At 34.3% G+C, this 21779-nt stretch overlaps 1 protein-coding gene across 1 annotated transcript in view; it reads left to right on the top strand.

Annotated features, from left to right (window-relative positions):
* Positions 1–15290, top strand: part of LOC106469361 — a 49642-nt gene extending 34352 nt beyond the window's left edge. The window contains exons 25-29 of the mRNA XM_022398778.1: positions 1240–1321; positions 8540–8896; positions 11366–11569; positions 13780–13881; positions 14277–15290. Coding sequence (XP_022254486.1) covers positions 1240–1321; positions 8540–8896; positions 11366–11569; positions 13780–13881; positions 14277–14354 — 823 coding nt within the window. The 3' untranslated portion in view covers positions 14355–15290. The remainder of the gene's footprint in view (positions 1–1239; positions 1322–8539; positions 8897–11365; positions 11570–13779; positions 13882–14276) is intronic.
* Positions 15291–21779: the final 6489 nt, after the last annotated feature.

Genomic DNA, 21779 nt, shown 5'->3' with positions numbered 1-21779 from the left:
TAGTTTTTATGGCCACTTTTGCGTTTTTTACAATTACATATGAGGGAAGCAACTTTCATGTCCTAAGATAACCTTTCATTAATCTAGAATTTACATAATTTCCATCTAGGGATTTGAATTTCTTATCATACTATACATCTTGTTAATCTGTGTTTTTATACAAAATGTAATTCTAAATTGATTTTCAATTATATCTTACCAACTACAATGAATTTTCTTATTTGAAACCAAGTTCACTTATAATATCAGAAGTACCTAAATACAAATTGATTTGATTTATATTATTACCTATCCAATTGTTGGTTGTTGAGTTACTGGAGAGTTATCTCCACAAGCCATCCCTAATTCTGAAGTGATGGACTAGAAGGAAGGCAGACAGTCAATACCACCCACTGAAAATCTTGTGCTACTTTTCACCAATGAATTGTGAGATTGACCATCACATTATAATAACCCCATGACTGAAAGGGTGAGCATTTTGGCAACAGGTTCTAATCCATGACCCACAGATTGTGAGCCAAGTACCTTAGCCAAGTTAACAATTCCAAATTCACTCAACCAAATTTAAATTCTCCATGCAGGGCCGAGCATGACTTAGCAGCTAGCATGCTGGAATATGGATTTCCAGGTCCAGTGTTCCCATCACATTATCACAAAACATTCACACCCTACACCCTTGGACATGTTATAAGGATGGTGGTCAAATCCCACTATTTTTTGGTTAGATAAAAATAATCCATGAGTTGGTAACAGGTGCTTTGACTATTTGCCTTCCCTCTAGCCTATTAGAGATGACCAGTGCAAATAGCCCTTGAGTAGCTTTGCATGAATATCCAAAAAACAAATAAAATGTGAAAGTATAATCTTCTGAAACTAGATAAAAAGTATAGTTTGACAAATGCTTATTCAAATTTGGTTTTCAAGCAAAGAGTTAAAATTGTGTAACTTAAATTTCTAACCACTAAATACTAAATGTACTAGACATTAAATTTTGATTAGTTCTTCATTGACATATACTCACTTAACAAAACATTTTGGTATAAAGTAGAAGTATGGAAATCTTCATGAAATATTTGTTTCAAACAACTTAGCAAGTTTTTAATATATTTCATTTTCAAACTTGCTTATTCATAAAATTCTGATGTAAAATTTATATAAAAGTTAATGTAAAAATAAAATTCTGATTGTACCAGCATTGCCCAGGTTATTTTATTAAACTAGCTTACATATTCTTTATAGGTATGAAAATGAGAACTCTATAGATGAGGTTAACAATAATGATCATTCCTCTTTTCAATTTGAAGATCAAACCAAAATGAAGGTAAATTTACTAACTTTTCCTCAGCTAATTTATTATTGTAATGTTTTGGAATTATAACATGAAGTTGCCATCAAATATCATTCAATTTCTAAAATTAAAGATCATTTAAAGTGCCATTTTAATTATTTTTAATTTTACAGATATGTGTGTGCATGCATACAAGTTTTTGTCCATACATTTTTTTCTTCTCTGGATGAAGTCAGGATAAGATTAAGTAATATATTTTAATATTTATTATTCAAAATTATTTACATATGTGTAAATGACAAAGTCATATTCAAACATGATTTATTTTTTATAAACTTATATTTTTAAACTTCATTTTCAAATGGAAAAATTACAAGCATTTTTTTATACAAGATTGAAGGTAAAGAAAACAAGTATTCAAATTTTATTATAATTATAGAATAAATGAAACAACTTTTAAACTCTTGTCATATCCATGATATTAAATTCTCCATTATAAATAATTATATTATTTTTGTTTTAATACCAGTCTTATGACTACTATGTTTCAAAAATTATTGTATTTTAAACTTTTAGAATAAGAAAATATTTTCACCATTTTAGCCTTCCAATTTGTCAAAATATGTGGTGAATACTTCATACAAGTTTTTCTTTTTCAATTTATTCTTAAATATCCATATGAATAAATCAATGTACACATGTTCATACATGCACACACACATCAATAAATTCATAAAATTCCAAAGGGACAAAAAGAGTCTATTAGCCCATCAAGGATTTCCCTTCCAGCTCCCAACTATAATCACCCATTACTACTCATGTATTTATCCAATCTTTTCTTGCACTCAGTTAAATTTTTTACTTCCACCAACATTGAAGGAAGCTCATTCCAAAAGCCAGCCACCCTGTTTGAAAAGTAATACTGTCTAAGCTGCATTGTCAAAATTGGAATTTATGACCCCTTGTCGTATTGTTTTCATTGCTAAACACAAAGAAGTTTGATGGACCTATATAATCAATATCCTTACTAATCTTAAACACCTCAATCAAATCCCATCTCACTATTCTCCTCTCCAAAGAAAACAAGCTTAGAGATCTTAGTCTCTCCTCATAGGACAATCCCAACATCTCAGGTATCATCCTAGTGGTTCTTCTCTGAACCTTCTCCAACAATTCAATGTCCATCTTGAGGAAGGGGACCCAAAACTGTACACAGTACTCTAAATGAGGCCTTACAAGTGGTCTATACAATGAAAAAATAATAGCCCTTGTCTTGTATTCAATATTTCTATAGATGCTACCTATACAATACACATTCTAGATGACTTAAGTGATTTTTCAGTGACAACATCAATATCTTTTTCTTCAATCACAGTATTTAATGTATTTCCATTTAAATGGTAACAGTAATTTGAATTGTGAAAACCTACATGCATCATCTTACATTTTGGATTGTTAAATATTGTCTGCCAAGTATTGGCCCAATGCATCAAATGATCTAAATCTCCCTGTAAGTCTGCACCATCTTTGATACAGTTAGCCACTCCAAAAATCTTAATGTCATCTGCAAACTTCAAAATTTTGTTAGTCATTCCAGAGTCAATATCATTAATATAAATCACAAACAGCAGAGGAACCAGCACAGAGCCCTGATGCACACTGCTTGTAACTGTGATCTAGTCAGGTTTAACCCCATTTATTATTACTCTTTGCTTTCTACTCTCCAGCCAATTTTCTATCCAATTTAATAACATTATCCCCACACCCACAGAGTTACCCACAGAGGCACCTTATCTAATGCTTTCTGAAAATCAAGGTAAACCAAATCCACAGTATTTCTTTCATCAACTCTTGCAGTAACATCTTCAAAGAATATTAAACAAGACTTTCCCTTAGTGAAACTATGCTGCCTATTTGACACTGTATCAAACTGCTTTAAGTGATTCTGCAATGCATCTTTAATCACACTCTTCAAAACCTTTCCAAACACTGATGTAAGACTAATTGGCCGATAATTGCCTGGACAATGTGTATCACCTCCTTTAAATATTGGACTAACATTAGCCAACTTCCAATCTTCTAAATACTCTTCCACTACTCAATGACCTATACAAAATATTAGCTAGCAGTTCACAAAAACAATCTTTAAGTTCCTTTAAAACTATATGATAAGAGTTGTCTGGTCCAGGGGATTTATCAATTTTTAGGTTTCCCAACTTTTCTCGTACATTTTCAGAACTTAAAATGATATCTTTTACATCAGTGTTTTTCCCATACATTAAGTGCTCTGGTTGAGGCATAATACTTGTATCTTCCTTTGTAAAAACTGAAGAGAACATATAATTTAATAAGTTTACCATCTTATAATCTTCCGAGATCAGTTCCCCACTATAATTGTTAAGAGGCCCAATCCCCATCTTAACATTTTGCTTACCCATCATACACCTAAAGAATTCCTTATTGAATGATTTAACTCTCTCAGCCAACCCTCTTTCATATACAGTTTTTGCCCTTTTAACTTCCTTTTTAACCAGCTTTCTTGATTTTCTATAATCCTCCTAGTCCTTATTATGGTTCTGCATTACATTAAAAACTGAAAAATTCTTCAAACACAAATTACTTCAAATGATTTCTTTAATTCAACTGAAGGGGCAGTATTTTCATATTCAAACCACAGCTGTAAATATCTAAATAAATCAGCAGACTTTAAGTTTTATTATTGAGGGCTATTCACAGCAAAATAAATTGTTCTCTGGCAAATAATTTTCTCATGTATAACTATTCTTATTAAGAGTGAAGTTTCTTACTTGAAAACATGTTTACTTGTAATATTAAAAGTACCTATATACATGACTTTTATCATATGGGGATAGAATTGTCAGAGTTACTTTTTAATATAAATAGTTGTACAATATGTTGAACTCAATCACTTGTTAATGAAAAAGAAAAGTTCACACATATACATCCTTGTAATTTCAACTTCTAAGTAACAATGTTACATTTATAATACCTAATTTCCAAAACGGACTAATCTCCTTTCACACAAAAGCTATCTTGGTCTTGTCTGCCCTCTAAGCATTGCTAAAACAATTTTTAGTAATCAGCGCACCAGTCTTTATACTCCATCAGTTTTGTGCCATTTCTAAACATGTACATATCATACGACTACTCTCCACCAATAGTATTGCGCTACCTCTAATGGCACAGCTAGCTTTTCTGAGATTCCTGCTCAATCCTCACTTTTTCAATTGGCATGATATAGTTTAGACATGTGTTTAATTTTCAGTGTGTGACTGCAGGTTTTTTATTGTGCTTTGTTGCTGTTTCCAACGAAGTTTATTCAACAATTTCTAATTTTCACACTTGATTTCATTTGTAATCACAACTTTTTATTTCAAATTTTCTTGTTCCCAAATTCTATGTGTCTTAGTATCAATTTGATGTTTCCTGTAGCCAACAATGATAGTACTGCGATAATGACACAACTTCTCAGGACACAGGGTCGACTTTATCTGCTTAGTAAGTAAGTCTTACAATCGGCCAGCTTTTTCTTCTTCTTTTCAACGTTACACTGTTTCTGAGGAAGAAAACACTCATTGAGTTGTCACTTTGGTCCCTCCTTTTTGAAGCACCTTCCCCCAATTGCTGGCCACCACGTCTTTCAGTTAGGGGAAGACTTGCTCTCCTCCTCCTTTCTTTCTCCAGCTTCAAGTTCTCCCAGGATATTTGTGATAAGTTTTTCAACATATACACTTCACACCAGGTTGATATACTTGTTGTAGGCCCGGATCCAATGCCATTTGCATGACTTTGCCCTTCTTTACACACGGGAGACTTGTGTATTTCACACAGTGCTCAGACTTTGGTAAGTTAGATATTTAGGTATACTTTGTTATCTACATAACTTTAGTTTAAATGTACATTAGATATTGATTATTACTTTGTAATTTCGATAAATGTAATCGTTATGCACGTTCATAAATTTTACATATTTTGTTAGTTTGTTATTCTGGTATTTTCCAGGTAATTTTCATTGGTTTACTTGTTCCTTATTATTACATATTTTGTGGACTAAGTAAAATTAAATGGTTTGTCCATTTCCTATATATAAGTACTTTATGTTATGTTTCAATAGTTTGTACCTTATTTATCATTACTACAAGTAACATATATTTCACTGTTCTATTTGCATATTCTTTTAATGTAGTTTTTAACTGTGTGCCTTCTCATCCCCATTTACCACAGTGTTGGACTTCATTGCATGTTCTTTGTCATCTTGGCTAATTTCGTGGGATGGTATGTTAGATATTTATTATCTATGTGTTTTTTCAGTAATTTTCATCTGTTTACCTATTCATTATTATTACATTTAGATAGTTGTCCATTTCATGTATAACTACTTTGTTGGTTGGGTATGTTTGGTTAGTTTGTACCTTCCTTATCATTATTACTAGTAACAAAGAATTGCTTGTTCTCTTTGAATAATTTTTTGTCATTGTTATGTATGTACTTTCCTGCTAATTTTAGCAGTGTAGGTCTTGATTCTGTGTCCTTGTTGTCTAGGTTACTTTCTCTATCTGGTACCTTGGATATTGCTTATTATTGTGTTTTCTCTGTAATTTCTGTCAGTTAGCACGTTCGTTATTTTTACATTATTTGTTGACTAGAAATATTTTGATACTTTTTCCATTTGATGTTTGTCAGTCCTTTGTTTACTGGGTGTGTGGTTGGTACATTACATATCATTACTACTATTAATATCTAGTTATTGTTCTATCTGAATATTTTCATGAGTGTACAATTTGCCATCCCTTCCTAATTTTCGTCAGTGTGAGACTTAAACTTTGCCTTGTTACTCCACTTATGTATTCGTTTCTTTCCCTTTCATAGGGCTGAACTTAGCTTTAGTTCCTTTTCCTATGTTTGTGATCCTAGTCAGCTTTTAACATGTTTTGTCAGGGAATAAAAGCTTTTGTCCAATTTTTTCACTCTATGAGTCTTGCATTCTTCCTTCTTTGGTTTGACTGGTTCCTATTTGCTTCTTCCCATTTTCAGCCCAGAATCCACTCTCCTCTGCTCCTACAAGATGCAGAATGGGTAGGTTTCCTTATGACAAGGGGGGAAGTCTGTTCTGACTCCCTTTCAATACCCCATTCATTTGGGAAGGGGGGTTTCCTTCCAACATCAGTCAGGCCAAGCCTTCTCCTCTTTTTCATTGGGTTTGGAGTGAGCAGTTCACACATCCCTCATCTTTCTTACAGCTCAATATGTTCTATCTCTTTGGGGATGTGGACTTCCTTTGAAGCTCTCATTCCCATGGATCAGGCTCATATGTGTTCCCTTCATGAACACTCCTTGATCAGTTGAACTTCTCTTTGGATCCCTGGCTTGGTGGTTGAACAGATCCAGATCCCATACTCCTCTTGAGGGGGCTGAGGTTCTTATCTCGACTCCCAGGAGATTTCTGGTCTCTGGTCAATTAAAGAGTCTCTCCATGTCACCTTTCTTGAGTCTTGTCCCATCTCTTTCCTCTCTTATGCGAGTTGTGGTAGTTTCCCACCTAACCACTGTGGTCTGTTATATCACTGAGCCAGGGGGTACCAATTCCTGGTCTCTGTGCTTTCAGATCCTGGGTCTCTTTTCTGAGCTCCTTCCATCTGGTGGTGGTTCGATTATCTTCCAACAAAATTCTCATCACAAAGTGTTCCCTCGTTCCACAGATGTCATCACTCTCTGTCTTCACACATGGTTTTGTCTTGTCCATTGTCTGAATCCTTCCTTCCCGATCCATAAGACCTTCTTCCATGTCTGTTTCCCACTGATGTTAGTATACCTACGACTTTGGTCTTTTCACTGTGGTTTCTGTCTTTCCCACCCTTCCTTCCCTATTCTTCATCTGGTAATTTGTCAAAGATTTGTCCACTTTGTCCGTGTCCAGCTCTCAGACAGCCTTGTCTTTCTCCTTCTGTTTCTTCTGGGTTTTGTCTTCCCCTATCTTTTCTCTCTTTTCCATTCCTTTGTTTTACCTATTGGAATCTCAGTGTAGTTCTTTATGCCCTTTCCTGTCCTAATTTTCAGCCTTTGTCGTAATGTTCCATCTACCTTATCTCCCTCACGACCTAATTCCTTATCCTCCTTGTTTGTGGTTGTCATCATTCATATTTTTACACCATTTGTGTTACCCAGAAAGGTTCTTTCCTGCTTCTATAATTGGGTTTGAGAGTATTCGCCTGCCTCATAATACCAGCAACTGGACGTCCACACACTGTTCTTACGGTTGGGCAAATGCTGCTTGTCCTTCTCGTAATTTCAGATACAGGATGTCTCTGTCCTACATTTCTGGTTCAGTGAGTTATTATTTTGCCCATAGTACCGCTTACAGCTTTCCTTGTTCTTATGGTGGAGTACGGGCAACACCAAGACCCCATAATGCTGTGTTCGGTTTGTCGTACTTCTTTTTCCCACAGTGGTTTTGGGAGTTTGTCTGGTTACAGCCGTTGCTCACTTCCTTGTTGTAATTCCAGTTGATTGACATGCAACATTCAGTTATTCCTTTTTTTCCTTTCATTATATGTTGCTACAGCTTGCATCTTCTTAATACTTTTACAACCATGGAAGCACTACCTTTTCCAACCATTTGGTGTTCCTTTCCTCATTGTTGGGCAAAGAGAATATCTGTTTCAGAAGTAGTGCAGTACCCCATAGGTGTGCCTCACTTTCACCCCAAGCACTCCCTACAAATTCTGGGTGGTCACTTTCCACTTGGTTTGTTCCTTGTGCACCTACATTCCAGAAAATGTATTTTCGATAGGTGTGTACTTGCCAATTCTCGAAAGTGAGGATTGAACAGGAATAGCAGAGGGAGCTAGCTGCACCATTATAGGTGGTGCAATACTATTGGTGGAGAGTAGTCACATGATATGTACATGTTCAGAAATGAAGCAAAACTGGTGTGGTATAAAGACTGGTGTGCTGATTACTATAAATTCTTTCAGCAATGCTTAGAGGGCAGACAACAATCAAGATAGCTTTTGTGTAAGAAGAGGAAAGTACCTATCAGAAATACATTATCAATAATACAAACTGATAAACGTTCTGATACTAGTCATAATATGTGTAATAACATTACAATTTTAATTGAGCTCAGACCTATTAAACCTAAAATAGAGCTCTTTTAATAAGTTATGTATCAATGTTTGGATTATGATAAACCATAATATATGGCATAAAATCTAACTCTCTACTATCTAGGATGAAGCAGGTCAAACTGTACTACACTTCGCTGCTATGCAGTCTCATCAGAATGATAGTTTCTACAACCTCATCAGGCAGACCGAAATTCTACTGGGTGAACGGGATGAAAATTATAACACTGTTCGTGACATTGCAGAACAGGCTGGACAATGGGACAATGTCCAAACACTTGACCAGTATATCATTGATGCATTTATGAGTAATAATACAGATTTGCTAAACATGTTGATGCACGAGGGATACAACCACATACTGAACATCACAGATAAAGGAGGAAAGGATCTTAAAACAATATTAGAAGAGAACAAACTTCAGCAGTCCCTCACATTGTTGAATGAATTAACTGACTTTGAGGTGAGACAGTATCATTACACTAAATTTGATTTATATTGAATATCAATAAGTAGTTTAATAGAATCTACTATGGATAATTTATTTGATAACATATAATTGATTTCTCCTGCAAATACTGTGAAGTTATTTGATATCTCTGAAACAGGTTATCTTTGCCAACAGATTTTATAAAGACATATTGATGTAAATAAACTTGATTTCTTTAAGAAATATTGTTAGTGTTACAAAGTTAAATTAAAATTAATGTTACATTGTTTAATCTGAATACAGAGTTTTAAGATAATTGTATCTAGTGAATGTGAAAGGAATTTAGAATATCAGTTTGTTTTATTGGTAAATTTCTTTGTGAAAATATTTACCAAAATAATTTATTATTAATCATTGAAATTGGATTAACTAAATATTAAAATACCTTAATAATAAAAATAAAAGTAAACAACAGAGTATGAATAAAAATTTGTAGTTTAATAATGGAGTTGTAAAATGCAATTAATCAATATATAGGATATAATGTTGCAGTAAAGAATGAGTGAAAGGCAATAAAACATTAAAGGAATATAAAGTTACATATAGAGATGATAAATGTTGGTTTTCAATTCTATTTTATATTAACTAATGCAGCTCAATTCTGTACAGTAAAAGTATGAATTAAGTAATATACATAATGCTGTACAATCAGTAATATTCATTGAACAGACTTTTATGTTGTGAAATGTACAGTATAAAAATATAAATAGTATTATAGCTCATTTATTTCAGTTATGTCATTTGTATTTATTGATAAGCTTAAACTTGGCAGTTTTTAGGTATGAATAGAAAATTTCTTGTTTTTGTAATGAGTCTTTAATTTTACAGACCCAGTTTCAAATTGTCACTGTATGTACCATTGTTCAGATCCTTCAAATAATCTGAACAACTTTCATATTAAAACAGTATGCAACTTATCAAAAACACTACATGTAGTCTTTGAAGTAAATTGTGCACATTGCTATAAATATACCTAATATTTAACTGAAAGAATTAACTGTTAACAAATCACCCTGTATAAAGCTAGTGGAGCATTCAAGCTTCCAAACAGTAGCACAAGGATGGAGCTAGAAGCTATAAAGCAATTAAACTTAGTAAAGATAGCTGATTTCTTCAACACATATGAAATTCTGGACTATATAGTTCTTCCACTAGATTACATGTACTTGCAGCTGGTAGAGACACATATCTCTCACCAATTCTTCAAACATATGACATGTATTTACAGCTAGCACAGATACATAACTTTTCAACACAATTCTTCCACCAGATTAGATGTATTACAGCTAGCACCGACACATAATCTCTTAACACCAGGTTATGTATAGTTATATATAAAGTTGCAGCTATGAAAAACATGACCTCTTAACAGATCTTTTTCACAAGAACATGTGCAGTTACAAACATACACATACTTGCAGTTGCCACAAACATAGTCCCTGAAAAGTGGATTAAGCTGTTAAATATACACTTTTTTCATCAAATTACTGACAGTTGTACATGTATTTTCAGCTGGCACAAATATTGATCTCTCAGAGGAATAGTACATGGCGTTACACACGAACTTACAGATTATATAAACACATAACCTCTCAAACAATTTTTATTATAACAAGTACTGGAATATTTTCTTAGTGTACAAAGTTATTTTTGAAAGCACAACATGTTAACTCTCAGTTTTAATCAATCTATAAAACCTTTTTTTTAGTGAATAAATTATGATATTAAGACAAAGTTGAATGTGTCAAGAAATATTTGAAAATTACATTTAGGTGCTGAAGTTTGATATCTCCAACACATTATAGCTTGGGATGTAAAATTTATTTTCATTCAGGTTGTTTTAAAGTACTGAAATATAAATTAACACTTTTCAAGCATAGAATGTTTGAGTAATAAAGGAAACTAAACTCACAAATAACACTTCCTGGTTAATGATTTATAAAATGTATCTATTAAAATTAATTGTTTTCATCAATACTATTATATGTATACTAAGTAGTTTCAGTTCAAATACTATAATAATATTTGTACATATATTAACTAAGTATTGTACAAGTACTTATCACTACATGGTCCAAACATATTTCTCAACTATCTTCTAGATTTGTCACATTACAAACTAGAAATTCACTTAAATCAACAACCAAGTAATGATATGAATATCTACAAGTGTAATCTAATTTTCTTCTCTTTATAGGTTAATGAATAATTTATATGTTGTAGTCTACAGAAATACATTAAAAACTATAGTATTTTTTGGACAATTACAAAATGGAAAATTTATAATTCCTTTTTAACTCTACGCATAGTTTCATTTAAAATATTATGTTATCGGTTCCTTTATATCTATAAACTACCATAAAAGTTAAAAGGAGTTTCTTTATCACACACAAGACTTATACAAGTGAAGGTATGTCACAGTAGCTTCTATTTTTTTCCCAGAAAAAGCGTAACGATCTACACAACTATATAAGAAATGGATATATGGAAGGAGTTTCCAACCTAATTAATTCAGATCATTCATTAGTGACAGCCAAAAATGAAACAGCTCGATGTTCACTTCACATTGCTGTATTACTGGAAAATTTGGACATCGTTCAAAAGCTGGTGGATGTCAACTCTTCATCTGTACATGTTCCAGATAATGTATGTTTTTCATTATCTAAATATCTATATATAATATTGTAACTCATATCATTTAACATTATCTTCAGTTTCTTTTATATCTTTACCAGACCATTATTTTTAAATACCATGGTTAAAAAAATATACATTCCCCCCCCCCCCTTCCAAGATAGATAATACAAAATCCTATAAGCTTTAGTGGCTTAGGTTTCAAAGGGGCTAAAGTTGTAATTAGGAATCTTTCTTCATTTCTTTCACGATTAACATTCCTACAGTTGATTTAGCCCTGATGCATTTCATAAGAATCAATTGAAAAATTTTTATGAGATATTTTCAGCAATGAATAATTACCATTAAAATAAAAAAAGTAATTTCATGGAACTCCCTGCCCAAATAGAACACTAAGCAGTTGGATAAAAAAAGTTTCCCAAGCTTAATACTAGTCCTACGTTTGAGGTCCTATATTTCCAGTGTACATGTAGACAGTTTCTTGGTATATTTATAGAGAATTAAATTAAAGATTATGTTGAAAGTTTACATTTTCCTATACTGAAAATGTATTTCTAATAATACTTATCTCCTCTCACACTTTAGCTTTATCCTGATGAAAGGTTATTTTCTTTGCCTGTCTAGCCCTTGGTATGAATTCTTGTTTCATGGAACTCCCTGCCTAAATAGAAAACTAAGCAGTTGTCCAAGTTTTCCAAGCTTAATACTAGGCGACACACTCTATGGCCTCTTTGTTCAGAAGATCCTGGATGGCTTGTGGTCAACAGTTGGAAGTAAGAGGATCTTACGGGAGTGGAAAGCCAACCGGTATGAAAGATAGAGGAGGAGGAGATGTGAACTGAATGACCAATCTGCTCCTGAGAACTTGAATGACCCACTGATCTGTGGTGAATGTCTCCTATACTGACAAGAGACCCAACCAGACCTGACTCCATAAGGTAGTCACTGACACTGATACCTGCACTCCATCATGAAGGAGGATCCCTGCTGGTAAGGTCAAAATTGACCTTGGATTCCAAAGGATCATGGCACTGAAGCATGAAGAAACTTGAACGAGAGATGCAATAAAATATCCTGTAGAAGAACTTTTGGACAGCCAAGAAGCCAGTGTAGAAATTGAAGAATGTAGATGGGCCACATCTACACGAGATTCCATGGAGTCTGGAATTCCTGCAAAAATAGACTGTCTGAGAAAAGGAGCTTCTCTGAGATCTCTAAGGGCTGATGTAGGAAGGCGAACTCCCTCCATTAAACCATCTCTCTCCAAAAGATCCCAGCATCAAACCAACCAAGATACCAAGAAGAGAGCAGAAGCCGATAACCTAACCAAAGTGGAAGTCAATAGGTGACTAAGATCCTCTGAAATTTGAGTGGGGGATGTAGGATAGGCCTCAGACAACAGCTGCAAAGATGATAAAAAATGTAAAACTGTTGAAAGTGACAGATTAATTCTTGAAAACTGAGATTGATTAAGTGGCATCTTGTCTAGAACCCCAGATAGAAAGTAGAGGGTCTAACCTCTAAGAGTCCAAATAAGGGTTCTCCAGGTAATGGAAAGCTAAGGCATGCTGATCCAATAAACGAGGAGCACATAGGCATGGCAGCACCCTCCCTCAATCGATCTGCAAATCTCCTTGCATGAACAGCAATGTCTGACAAAGGTGGAAGGACCAGGTAATCAAATGAACTAGTCTCTCCCAATAAAGAAGGTGAAGATTCATAAGCCACAGGAGAAATACTTGAAACATTATAAACATGGTGTACTAGTTGTAAAAAGGGTGCAGGAAGCAGAATGTCTGTCCAAAGTTTGTGAGTAGCTGTCTGAGCAAAGGAAGGTGCTGGAAAAATATAATCTAAATTCTCAGTAGTCTACCTTTGATCTCCCACAAACTCAGCTTTATAGCCAACAGTAGCTTATATATGGATTGGGTATAGAGGGCACATTGATGTAGGTGAAGAAAGTCACAACTTTAAAATCACTAGAGGCAATATAGTGGGATATAAAGACTGGAGCAAGTGAGGTAGAATTCATACCAATGCTTAGACAGGAAAAGCTAAAGAGTGAGAGGAGGTAAGTGTATTTTGGAAAATAAGTATATGTGATAAAAATGAGTTGGTCCAAAGAATAAAAATCAACATTTTTAAACATTCTGTGGTTTTTAATAAACATATGTTACCTTTTCTGTATGTGTACTCTAATATTAATGAAATCTTCCTTACAGATGGGGAGGACACCTCTCCACTATGCAATGGCTGCAGTTAATGTTACTAAAATTGCCCGCATTCTGATTGAGGCTGGAGCCTTGCGAACAACACGAGATGTGGTATGTTGATCTTTCTTTACCAGTTTTTATCCACTTTTTCATTAAGATAGATAATAAAATAAGCCATGTAAGTGACCAAACAGAATCAAGCAAAATGTGTAGGACTGAATGATGCATAGCTTACAGTGTATTAGAGAGACTGGATTAACAATAAAAATAGCTTATTGGTACAAGAAACACGTTTAGAGGAAACCAAATAACAAAAAAAAATAATCACATAAAAGGACAGTATTGGGCAGAATTAGAATTACTGCATGTCACTTAGTTAAACTGGACTACAGGGAGATTTACTGAAAAGCTAAAACAGTTTACTAAGAAAATCAGTCACCTACTTTCGTCAAATTTTGAGATGAAAAGTTTTGACACCAAAATATTTATTTCTTCTCCTTTTCAAGAAAATGCAATCAGTAAGCCACTATTATATTGAAGCAGAAGAAATCCATAAGTTGAAGAGAGAAGAAGACCAGTCATAGCTAGCAAGCCAAAGCAGAAGCCCAATTACAACATACAACTAAAACTGTGTAGATCAAGAAAGCAACTCATGACCAACACTATATTTTCTTATTATGTGCATTAAACCAGCACTAGTAATGTGTGTAACATCTATCAATACTTTTATGTTAGCTTGCAGCTGCTATTTTTCTGTATTCAGTTATTAGTTACTGAATGTTTATTTCTGTATTTTTTCTCTCACTCATAAAGAACTGAAATAACGTAGAAGTTCTATTATAGTAAAACTAACAAATGGAAGTAAATATTATTACAACTCACTGTATGTATGTGCTAGGCTTTGGGCACATTCAGTATTTACTTCATATCATGATCTTAAATGTATGTGTATGATAAACTTTCTGATGCATTCACCATAACACCTTTCCTTGTATGTTAAATATTTATAATATACTATAATATGACCTTCACAATTTAGAGTGGAACCATTAAAAAGCATTTGTGATAAGGAAAAAATGACAGTTGCATTACAGAAGTCCTTAGTTTAAACATCTGTACAAACTTTCTAAAAACCTTTAATATTTCTTTTATCACACACTTGAGTTGTGATTTAACTGATAATTTGCAGCAAATATAAATTAAACTAAGTAATATAATTTAAAAAGTTTGTATTGATTTTTATCAATTCCTTCAACAAATTAACAATTCTACTGAAATTACTTGAATCTTTCTTTAAAAATTCAGATAATTACCTTGAGCTTAGTTTAAAACAGTTTTTTAATATTCTTTGGCAAACTACAAATATCACTATATTTCTATGTGCAATTATTTGTACAAAGTATTTTATGCATCTAGGCTATGCAATGTAGCCAAATGCACATAAAAGTATTTTTTTAGGTAATTAAACCACTGCTTATAAAATTTTATTTACATGTTGAAAAGCATACATATTTAAAGATGCATAATATATGACTATTAAATGTTATATTTTAATGAATAGTTATTTTAATGGCTGTTAATGATGTAAGTAGAATTTAAAAAAAGTGTATAACTGTTATATTATAGGAAATTACCTGTTAAAATGGCCAGTAAATTTTCTATATATTTAAATGTTTCCAATCTATAGTAATATGTTTGTTTTCAAACTGCATGTATTCAAACTCTGATAAGGATACAGTATGTCACCTAATAAAAATATTAAGTGTTATTTTCAAATGTCTCATCTTTATTAATTTATATGTCTTGCACCCATATGTAAAGGGGGGTAAGCACATCTGTACTTCAAGTATTCGAGCACTTAGATTTCTACCCATGCATATATATGTGGACCACCATTTCACAGGCATCGTTTATTTATTTATTTCAATGTTGCATCATGGGTAATATGGCTATCTAAGTAATGCATGAAAATAAGTCTGCTTACAATTATTCTGATTGTGACCACCTCAACACTGGACAATAAACTGGCTACCCAGTGCAGAAAATATGCAGTATAATACCATAACTTACAAGGTGATTTACAGTTATTACAAGATGTGTGGTATTCAGATTCACTGATATCCAATGAGTAAGTACCAAGATCTTCAATAAATAGCAAATTAAGGAAACCTTTAACAAAATAATAAAATGTACATGGATAGTACAAGAATAAAGAACTCAAGCACATAATAAAAATCCAGTACAACTCAAACAGTTACATCAAAAGAGTATTGTACAATGGTACACAGTCCAAATAATCATAGTTATTACAAAATAAGTATGCCCATGGTTACAAAACTTGAAACAAGAACAAAATTAAACACAAAACACTAGAAATTAGTTTATAAACATAAAATTACTCACAATTATATAAAACAGATTATAACTCAAAATGAAAAAATGTAATATGGAATTAATCTGAAAAATAATTAGTAAAACCAACTGTTAATTGAACTAGTAAAACACAGGATGATAAGTTGGAATTTTATGCAGGTATAACACTAGAGATGGATTTTAATAATGGAACCAATGTTGCACATGATGGCAGCCAGTGCAAAGTCAAGTGCTTATCTTACCATTGCTTTAATGAATCGAAAGTTTAACTTATTAAGACTAATATAATAATACAGAACTAACATAAATAAACTTTAAAGGCTGAAAAATGGCAGCAAATAGTAAAATCTATAACAGAGGTGACAATTCTTAATGTGTGGAAAATTGTACAAATAATGAAAAAAATTAAACATATGGAAAAAAAAGGTATATGAAATACATCTGCGTGCCCATGAAGACTGTCCATATTTTATTCAATTTGCATTTCACAAATTACCAAGATCAGAACCTGAAAGATTGCCATTTGAATTGCTGCTATAAACAGAAAAAATATCCATAAAACAGGTTTTGTATATCCAAAACACTTTGATAATGGAAAATCGACTGACAGAAATCTCATAATCATGTTAAAACTTAGATATGAAAAGGAAGTCAAACTAGGGTGGCAACATTCAGTACATTTTGTTTTACAGCTTCTTCAGCAGCATTCTACTAAAACCAAAAAGTTTTGTACTGTCAGTTATGGTTTATGTTCTACTGAAATGCTCCTGAAGAAGCTGTAAAGCAAAACACTGATTGCCCAATTAAGGAAAAATATCAAATTTAGTGTTATAAAGTCATTTATAATGTCTTTTATACACAAATATTCACTACAGAAATTAAATAATGATCATTCAGTATGATCAATGGTTAAGTCAACACCTAGGAGTAACTGTTCCAAAATTCAAATTGAAACTGCAGAAAATATACAACAACCTATTTGTAAAGTACTGGAAAACTACATTAGCAATAGCAAAGGTATTCCAATAACAACAAATGAAACCAGACACGAAAAGGAAACAATGCCTATCGGTACACAGTATCGGGAGTCAGATGTAGCTGCCCCTGATTACATTTATGGAAAACATTGGATGGCTATGCAAGTTGTTTTAAAACAGACAATTTTAAGGTAAGGTAAGGAAAATGTTAAATTCCAAGACAATACCCCACCTCCACACACAGAATAGCTAGAATCCCACATTGAAATGGTGGAAAGGCCAGTGAAACATTAAGCCTATATAATTTCCCTTCAGAAAGCATCAAAGGTAAAGCCCATGGAGTGTTACACCTGATGGCAGGGACCGCATAGGGGATAACCATGGAAGACCACATCTCATCTCGACCAGGATATACTCTAAGTGTCGCAGAGATGAGCAAAATTATAACATGACCAATCAAGCACTTACACATAAGTGGTTGGTGAGTCAAGAAGTGAAGTGTTGGTAGATCATGATCAGACCATACTGTGTGTCTCACCTCAACTCAACTGGACAGACGAAATGGGGATGACAAACCCGTCTCACTGCAGGAGGAGGGCACATCAGTGGTTTGAGGGGTGACTTACACTACGCAGACAGTGTCACCACTGCCCTACTTCCTACTGTATTGTGCTGTACACAATCAGTCCAGCACTCAAGCAGCTAGGAACTGGTAAGTGGCAAGGGTCTCCTACACTCCACTTGAAGAATTGAGAGAGAATTCACATTGGGGAGACCCAGAGAAGTGTCCAGATCTCCATCAGATGCCTGCTGGAAAGGTCTTTTATTGGAGACAGTGCAATGGGTGACTACAAAAAAAGCTGAGAAGCGTGAGTCAAAGAAGTGGGCAATAACTTCCTTGGTATTGGCTTTTTCCATGATAGTCAATGGAATGGTATAGTCTGGATCAGACAACTGAATAAGTTTAATACCATGAGAATACCTCCAGTGGTCGTGCAGAACACCTCCTCTCAACAGTGGGCCCTGGTAGAGCCAGGGCAGATAGGTTGAGCACATTCTAAGTTACCCTTAGCCCAATGTGAATTTTGGGAAATAAGTATACCCTGGGAGGCAATACCAGCCACCTGGTGGGATCCTATAAGAGGGAAGAGAATGAGGAAAAAGCAAATGTACTTATCCTTCTCAAAGATGGTGTGTAGATTGAAGAATAGCAACCAGAAGGAATAGAATTCTCACAGGTGATGAAACAACCAGATGATGAAGATAATGGGAGACAAATGTGTGCAGATTCCTCCACATTGCCAACCTGAAGGATCTCATCCAAAAGTCAAGGAAAATGAAACAAGATAGTGAGACAGGTGATGAATTTGATGCAAGGAAATGTGTGCATCAATATCCAAGGAAGGATACACTAACCGGAGAGGTCAGCAGATACATCCTCTAAGGGTACGAGGTGATAAGTCCCTGGAAGGATAATGGTCCCAAAGCAGAAACAAATGATGAAGGGAACCCCAAAAAGGAAACCTTCATACCAAATAACACTGCATAGCCCAAATCAAACACAGAAGACAATTCAGGTCCAAATGAGCATAGAGTTGAGAGATGAAAGGGAGGTAGGTAGGAGAGAAAGAACAATCATCTTCCCAAGCAGCTGCAGTCTTGAGAAGTAAAGACTGATTTGGATAGAAAGCAAACCCAACAAGAAACAGAGAGTGAAGAGACTACTCCATGGGTAGAATCTGGTCTGGCTGACAGAGATGATCTGCCACCAATTTCAGAGCCCCTGGAACATAACAAACTATGAGATGTACATGATGGGAATGAGCCCAAAGTAGCAGGTCCAATGTTGAAATCAAAGAGTTCTGGAATGGACAAAACATAGAAAATATCTGAAGGACAGAGTAATTAGAATATTCAAAAATTCATCCCATACATCAACTTTGGTCATCCACAAACCAGGTGAAAAGGGCCACCAAAGACAAAAGAAACTCTCCATCTGGTATGTGGGACAAGTAGAAACCAGTTGAGGGACACCAGGTCAATTACTGGAAGCCAGTCCCTGGTCTTTTTTGGGGACCACAAAGAGACAAGTAATATCCTGAAATTGGGTTAAATACCCTCTCAATGGCATTCTTGCCCAAGAGATCTGAGACTGCATCCTCAAGACACTGAAGGTAAACAGGGTAAGAGGGAGGAGGAAAGGAAATGGGAAAAGGAGGAGAAAAGAAATGAAGAGATAAGCTATGAGTAAGAACCTGAACAACCCATCTATTGGCCAAATATGGAAACCAAAAGGTGACAAAGCAAGACAAACAGGAATCAATTTGGCCAGACCGCACAGGATAGTCACCAACATGACAAATGACAACTTTGGCGTCGTGAAGTGTGGGGGAGAGTAACTGGAATGTAAAGGGAAGACATGGATTTAGCAGATCACTGAACATAAACAGAAGGTCAAGGTTGAGAAATAATAGAAGACAATGAGTACTGATACCAGGCAGCCTCAGTCTTGGTCTGCAGGAAGTCAAGAACAACCCTGAAGATCGCAGAGATAAGAGTGAGGCAGGCAAATATTATTGAGGAAAGCATCCAAACTCAACAAGTCTCAGCAGCACAGGAACCAAGTAAAGAGGGATAGAGCAAAAGTGGTAAAAATGAGAGAAAGAATCTCTACAGAAAGTTCTTCCAGGGCATGATGAAGTGTCTCAAAAATAAAGGACATGAGGTAACATAAGAGGGTGGTAAGAAAGAGATGAAGGCATGAAAAGTGGGCACTAGAAAGTGAAACAGAAGTTAAAGGATCAACCTCCCAAACAAGTAAAAGATTCTAAAGATTGGGAATCAAGGAAAAGAAATAAAGAATGGCTGTAAGCCAGGACAAAAAAGTCATGTTCAAGAAACAGGTCTGCATGAACCCTAATATCAGGCAAAGGAGAGAAAACAAAGTAATTTTGAAAATGGGATTTGTATAGTAAAGAACAAGAAGAATCAAAGGAGAAAGAGAAAGAAAAAACATACCACAGTCAATCAGGCTGGAACCTGGGGATTTTTAAGAACAAACAGTGTATGTGCTGCATCTTGCCCTTCTAATGCAAGAATGCACTTATCTCATACTCCTGTGTCCAATCTAAATAGCTGTTTATGGGACAATGCACATACAACTGCATCAACCAGCCCCACAAAAATGGTCACCCTTGGCAGCGGAATTAATGATAAGTGAGAACAGCCCTTTCACAAATGTGTTTCTTTTACTACTGCCTGGGTGATAAAGCAGAGATCCAATTCCAAAAGCAAACTAATACATTAGATCAGTCAGGAATTAGGTCAACAACTCACAAGCAGAAACAAATGTTTCACAATGACAACTTAACTTCTAATTCAAGTTAAATTTAATCCAAATAAACAGACTTATATACAGACTTTTATATCAATCCTTATTTTAATTCCTCTATCTGTGAAAAACCACATGTTTATAAATATTTCAGTTTAGAGCACAAACAGAGCACAACTCTGATCTAACAAGTGATTAACACCTACACCACAGATCATACATGATGAGTAAACATATGTGTAAGTATTAGCAGAACTATAAAATGAATGAATTCTTAGATAAATTCAACATCAATTTATAAATGGTGGTTAATGAAGTGTTCATAAGTCTAAAAACATTCAACAACCAAGGGTGTTACCTGATCCCACTGACAGTAATGCTGGAAACTAACAAATTCTTTATGGACTGCTCGCTATCTATATTGTGTGATGGCTCATATTATAATGATAGTATTGATATAAATGCTGTCACTAAACCAAGTTAATAAGTTGTTAGCATGAGTCAGTCTTAATTCATGTCTGTCCCCTGCTAGAAGAACTTGCCATGTCCTCAACTTTTGTGACATCCAGTTCTACCATAAGTAATCTCTCTCTGTATAAACCTGTAATTCTAACAATAATCGCCATGTCCTCAACTTTTGTGATAGCCAGTTCTACTATAAGTAATCTCTGTATAAATCTTTAAAGAAAATCATTACAAATTTAAGAAACTTAAATTGACTTGTTTGATTGGGGATTTAGAAGATTATAGATTATCAAGTTGGTCAAACAGGAAATTAGGACATCAAAAAAAATGTATGAAAATAGGTTGGCTAAAAATGTAAAAATTAACAGTAATGATTTCTTTAAATATGTTAAGGGTAAACAAAATGTTAGGATTGGGGTAGGACCATTGAAGAATGATAAAGGAAGGCTTGTATCTGATGATAATGATATGGCTGGGTTATGAAATTTTACTTTTTCTTCAGTTTTTACTAATGAAGATTTCAGCAGTAGTCCTCATACTATAAGGCAATTAGGTCGAACAATATGATTGCATTAATTTCAAGCTTGTTAAAAAAAAATTGTGAAATTTAAAAAATGATAAGGTTCCTAGACCAGATAATATTTCCCCAAGGGTTTTGAAGGAGGTTAAGGATTGGATACATGAGCCACTTGCTATTATTTTTTGTAAGTCCTTGAATAGTGGGCAGGTGCCAGAGGATTGGAAGTTTGCTAATGTTACTCCTCTTTTAAAGGGAGGTCCCAGTAATTATAGGCCTATTAGTCTTACATCAGTTGTGGGCAAAGTTTTGGAAAGTCTGACAAAAGATGCTTTGCAAAGTCATT

This window comes from Limulus polyphemus, unplaced genomic scaffold (assembly GCF_000517525.1).
Source record: "Limulus polyphemus unplaced genomic scaffold, Limulus_polyphemus-2.1.2 Scaffold96, whole genome shotgun sequence".
Classification (NCBI taxonomy): Eukaryota; Metazoa; Arthropoda; class Merostomata; order Xiphosura; family Limulidae; genus Limulus; species Limulus polyphemus.
Note: the sequence above shows the minus strand (reverse complement) of the source record. Positions and strands in the feature narration are given on the sequence as shown.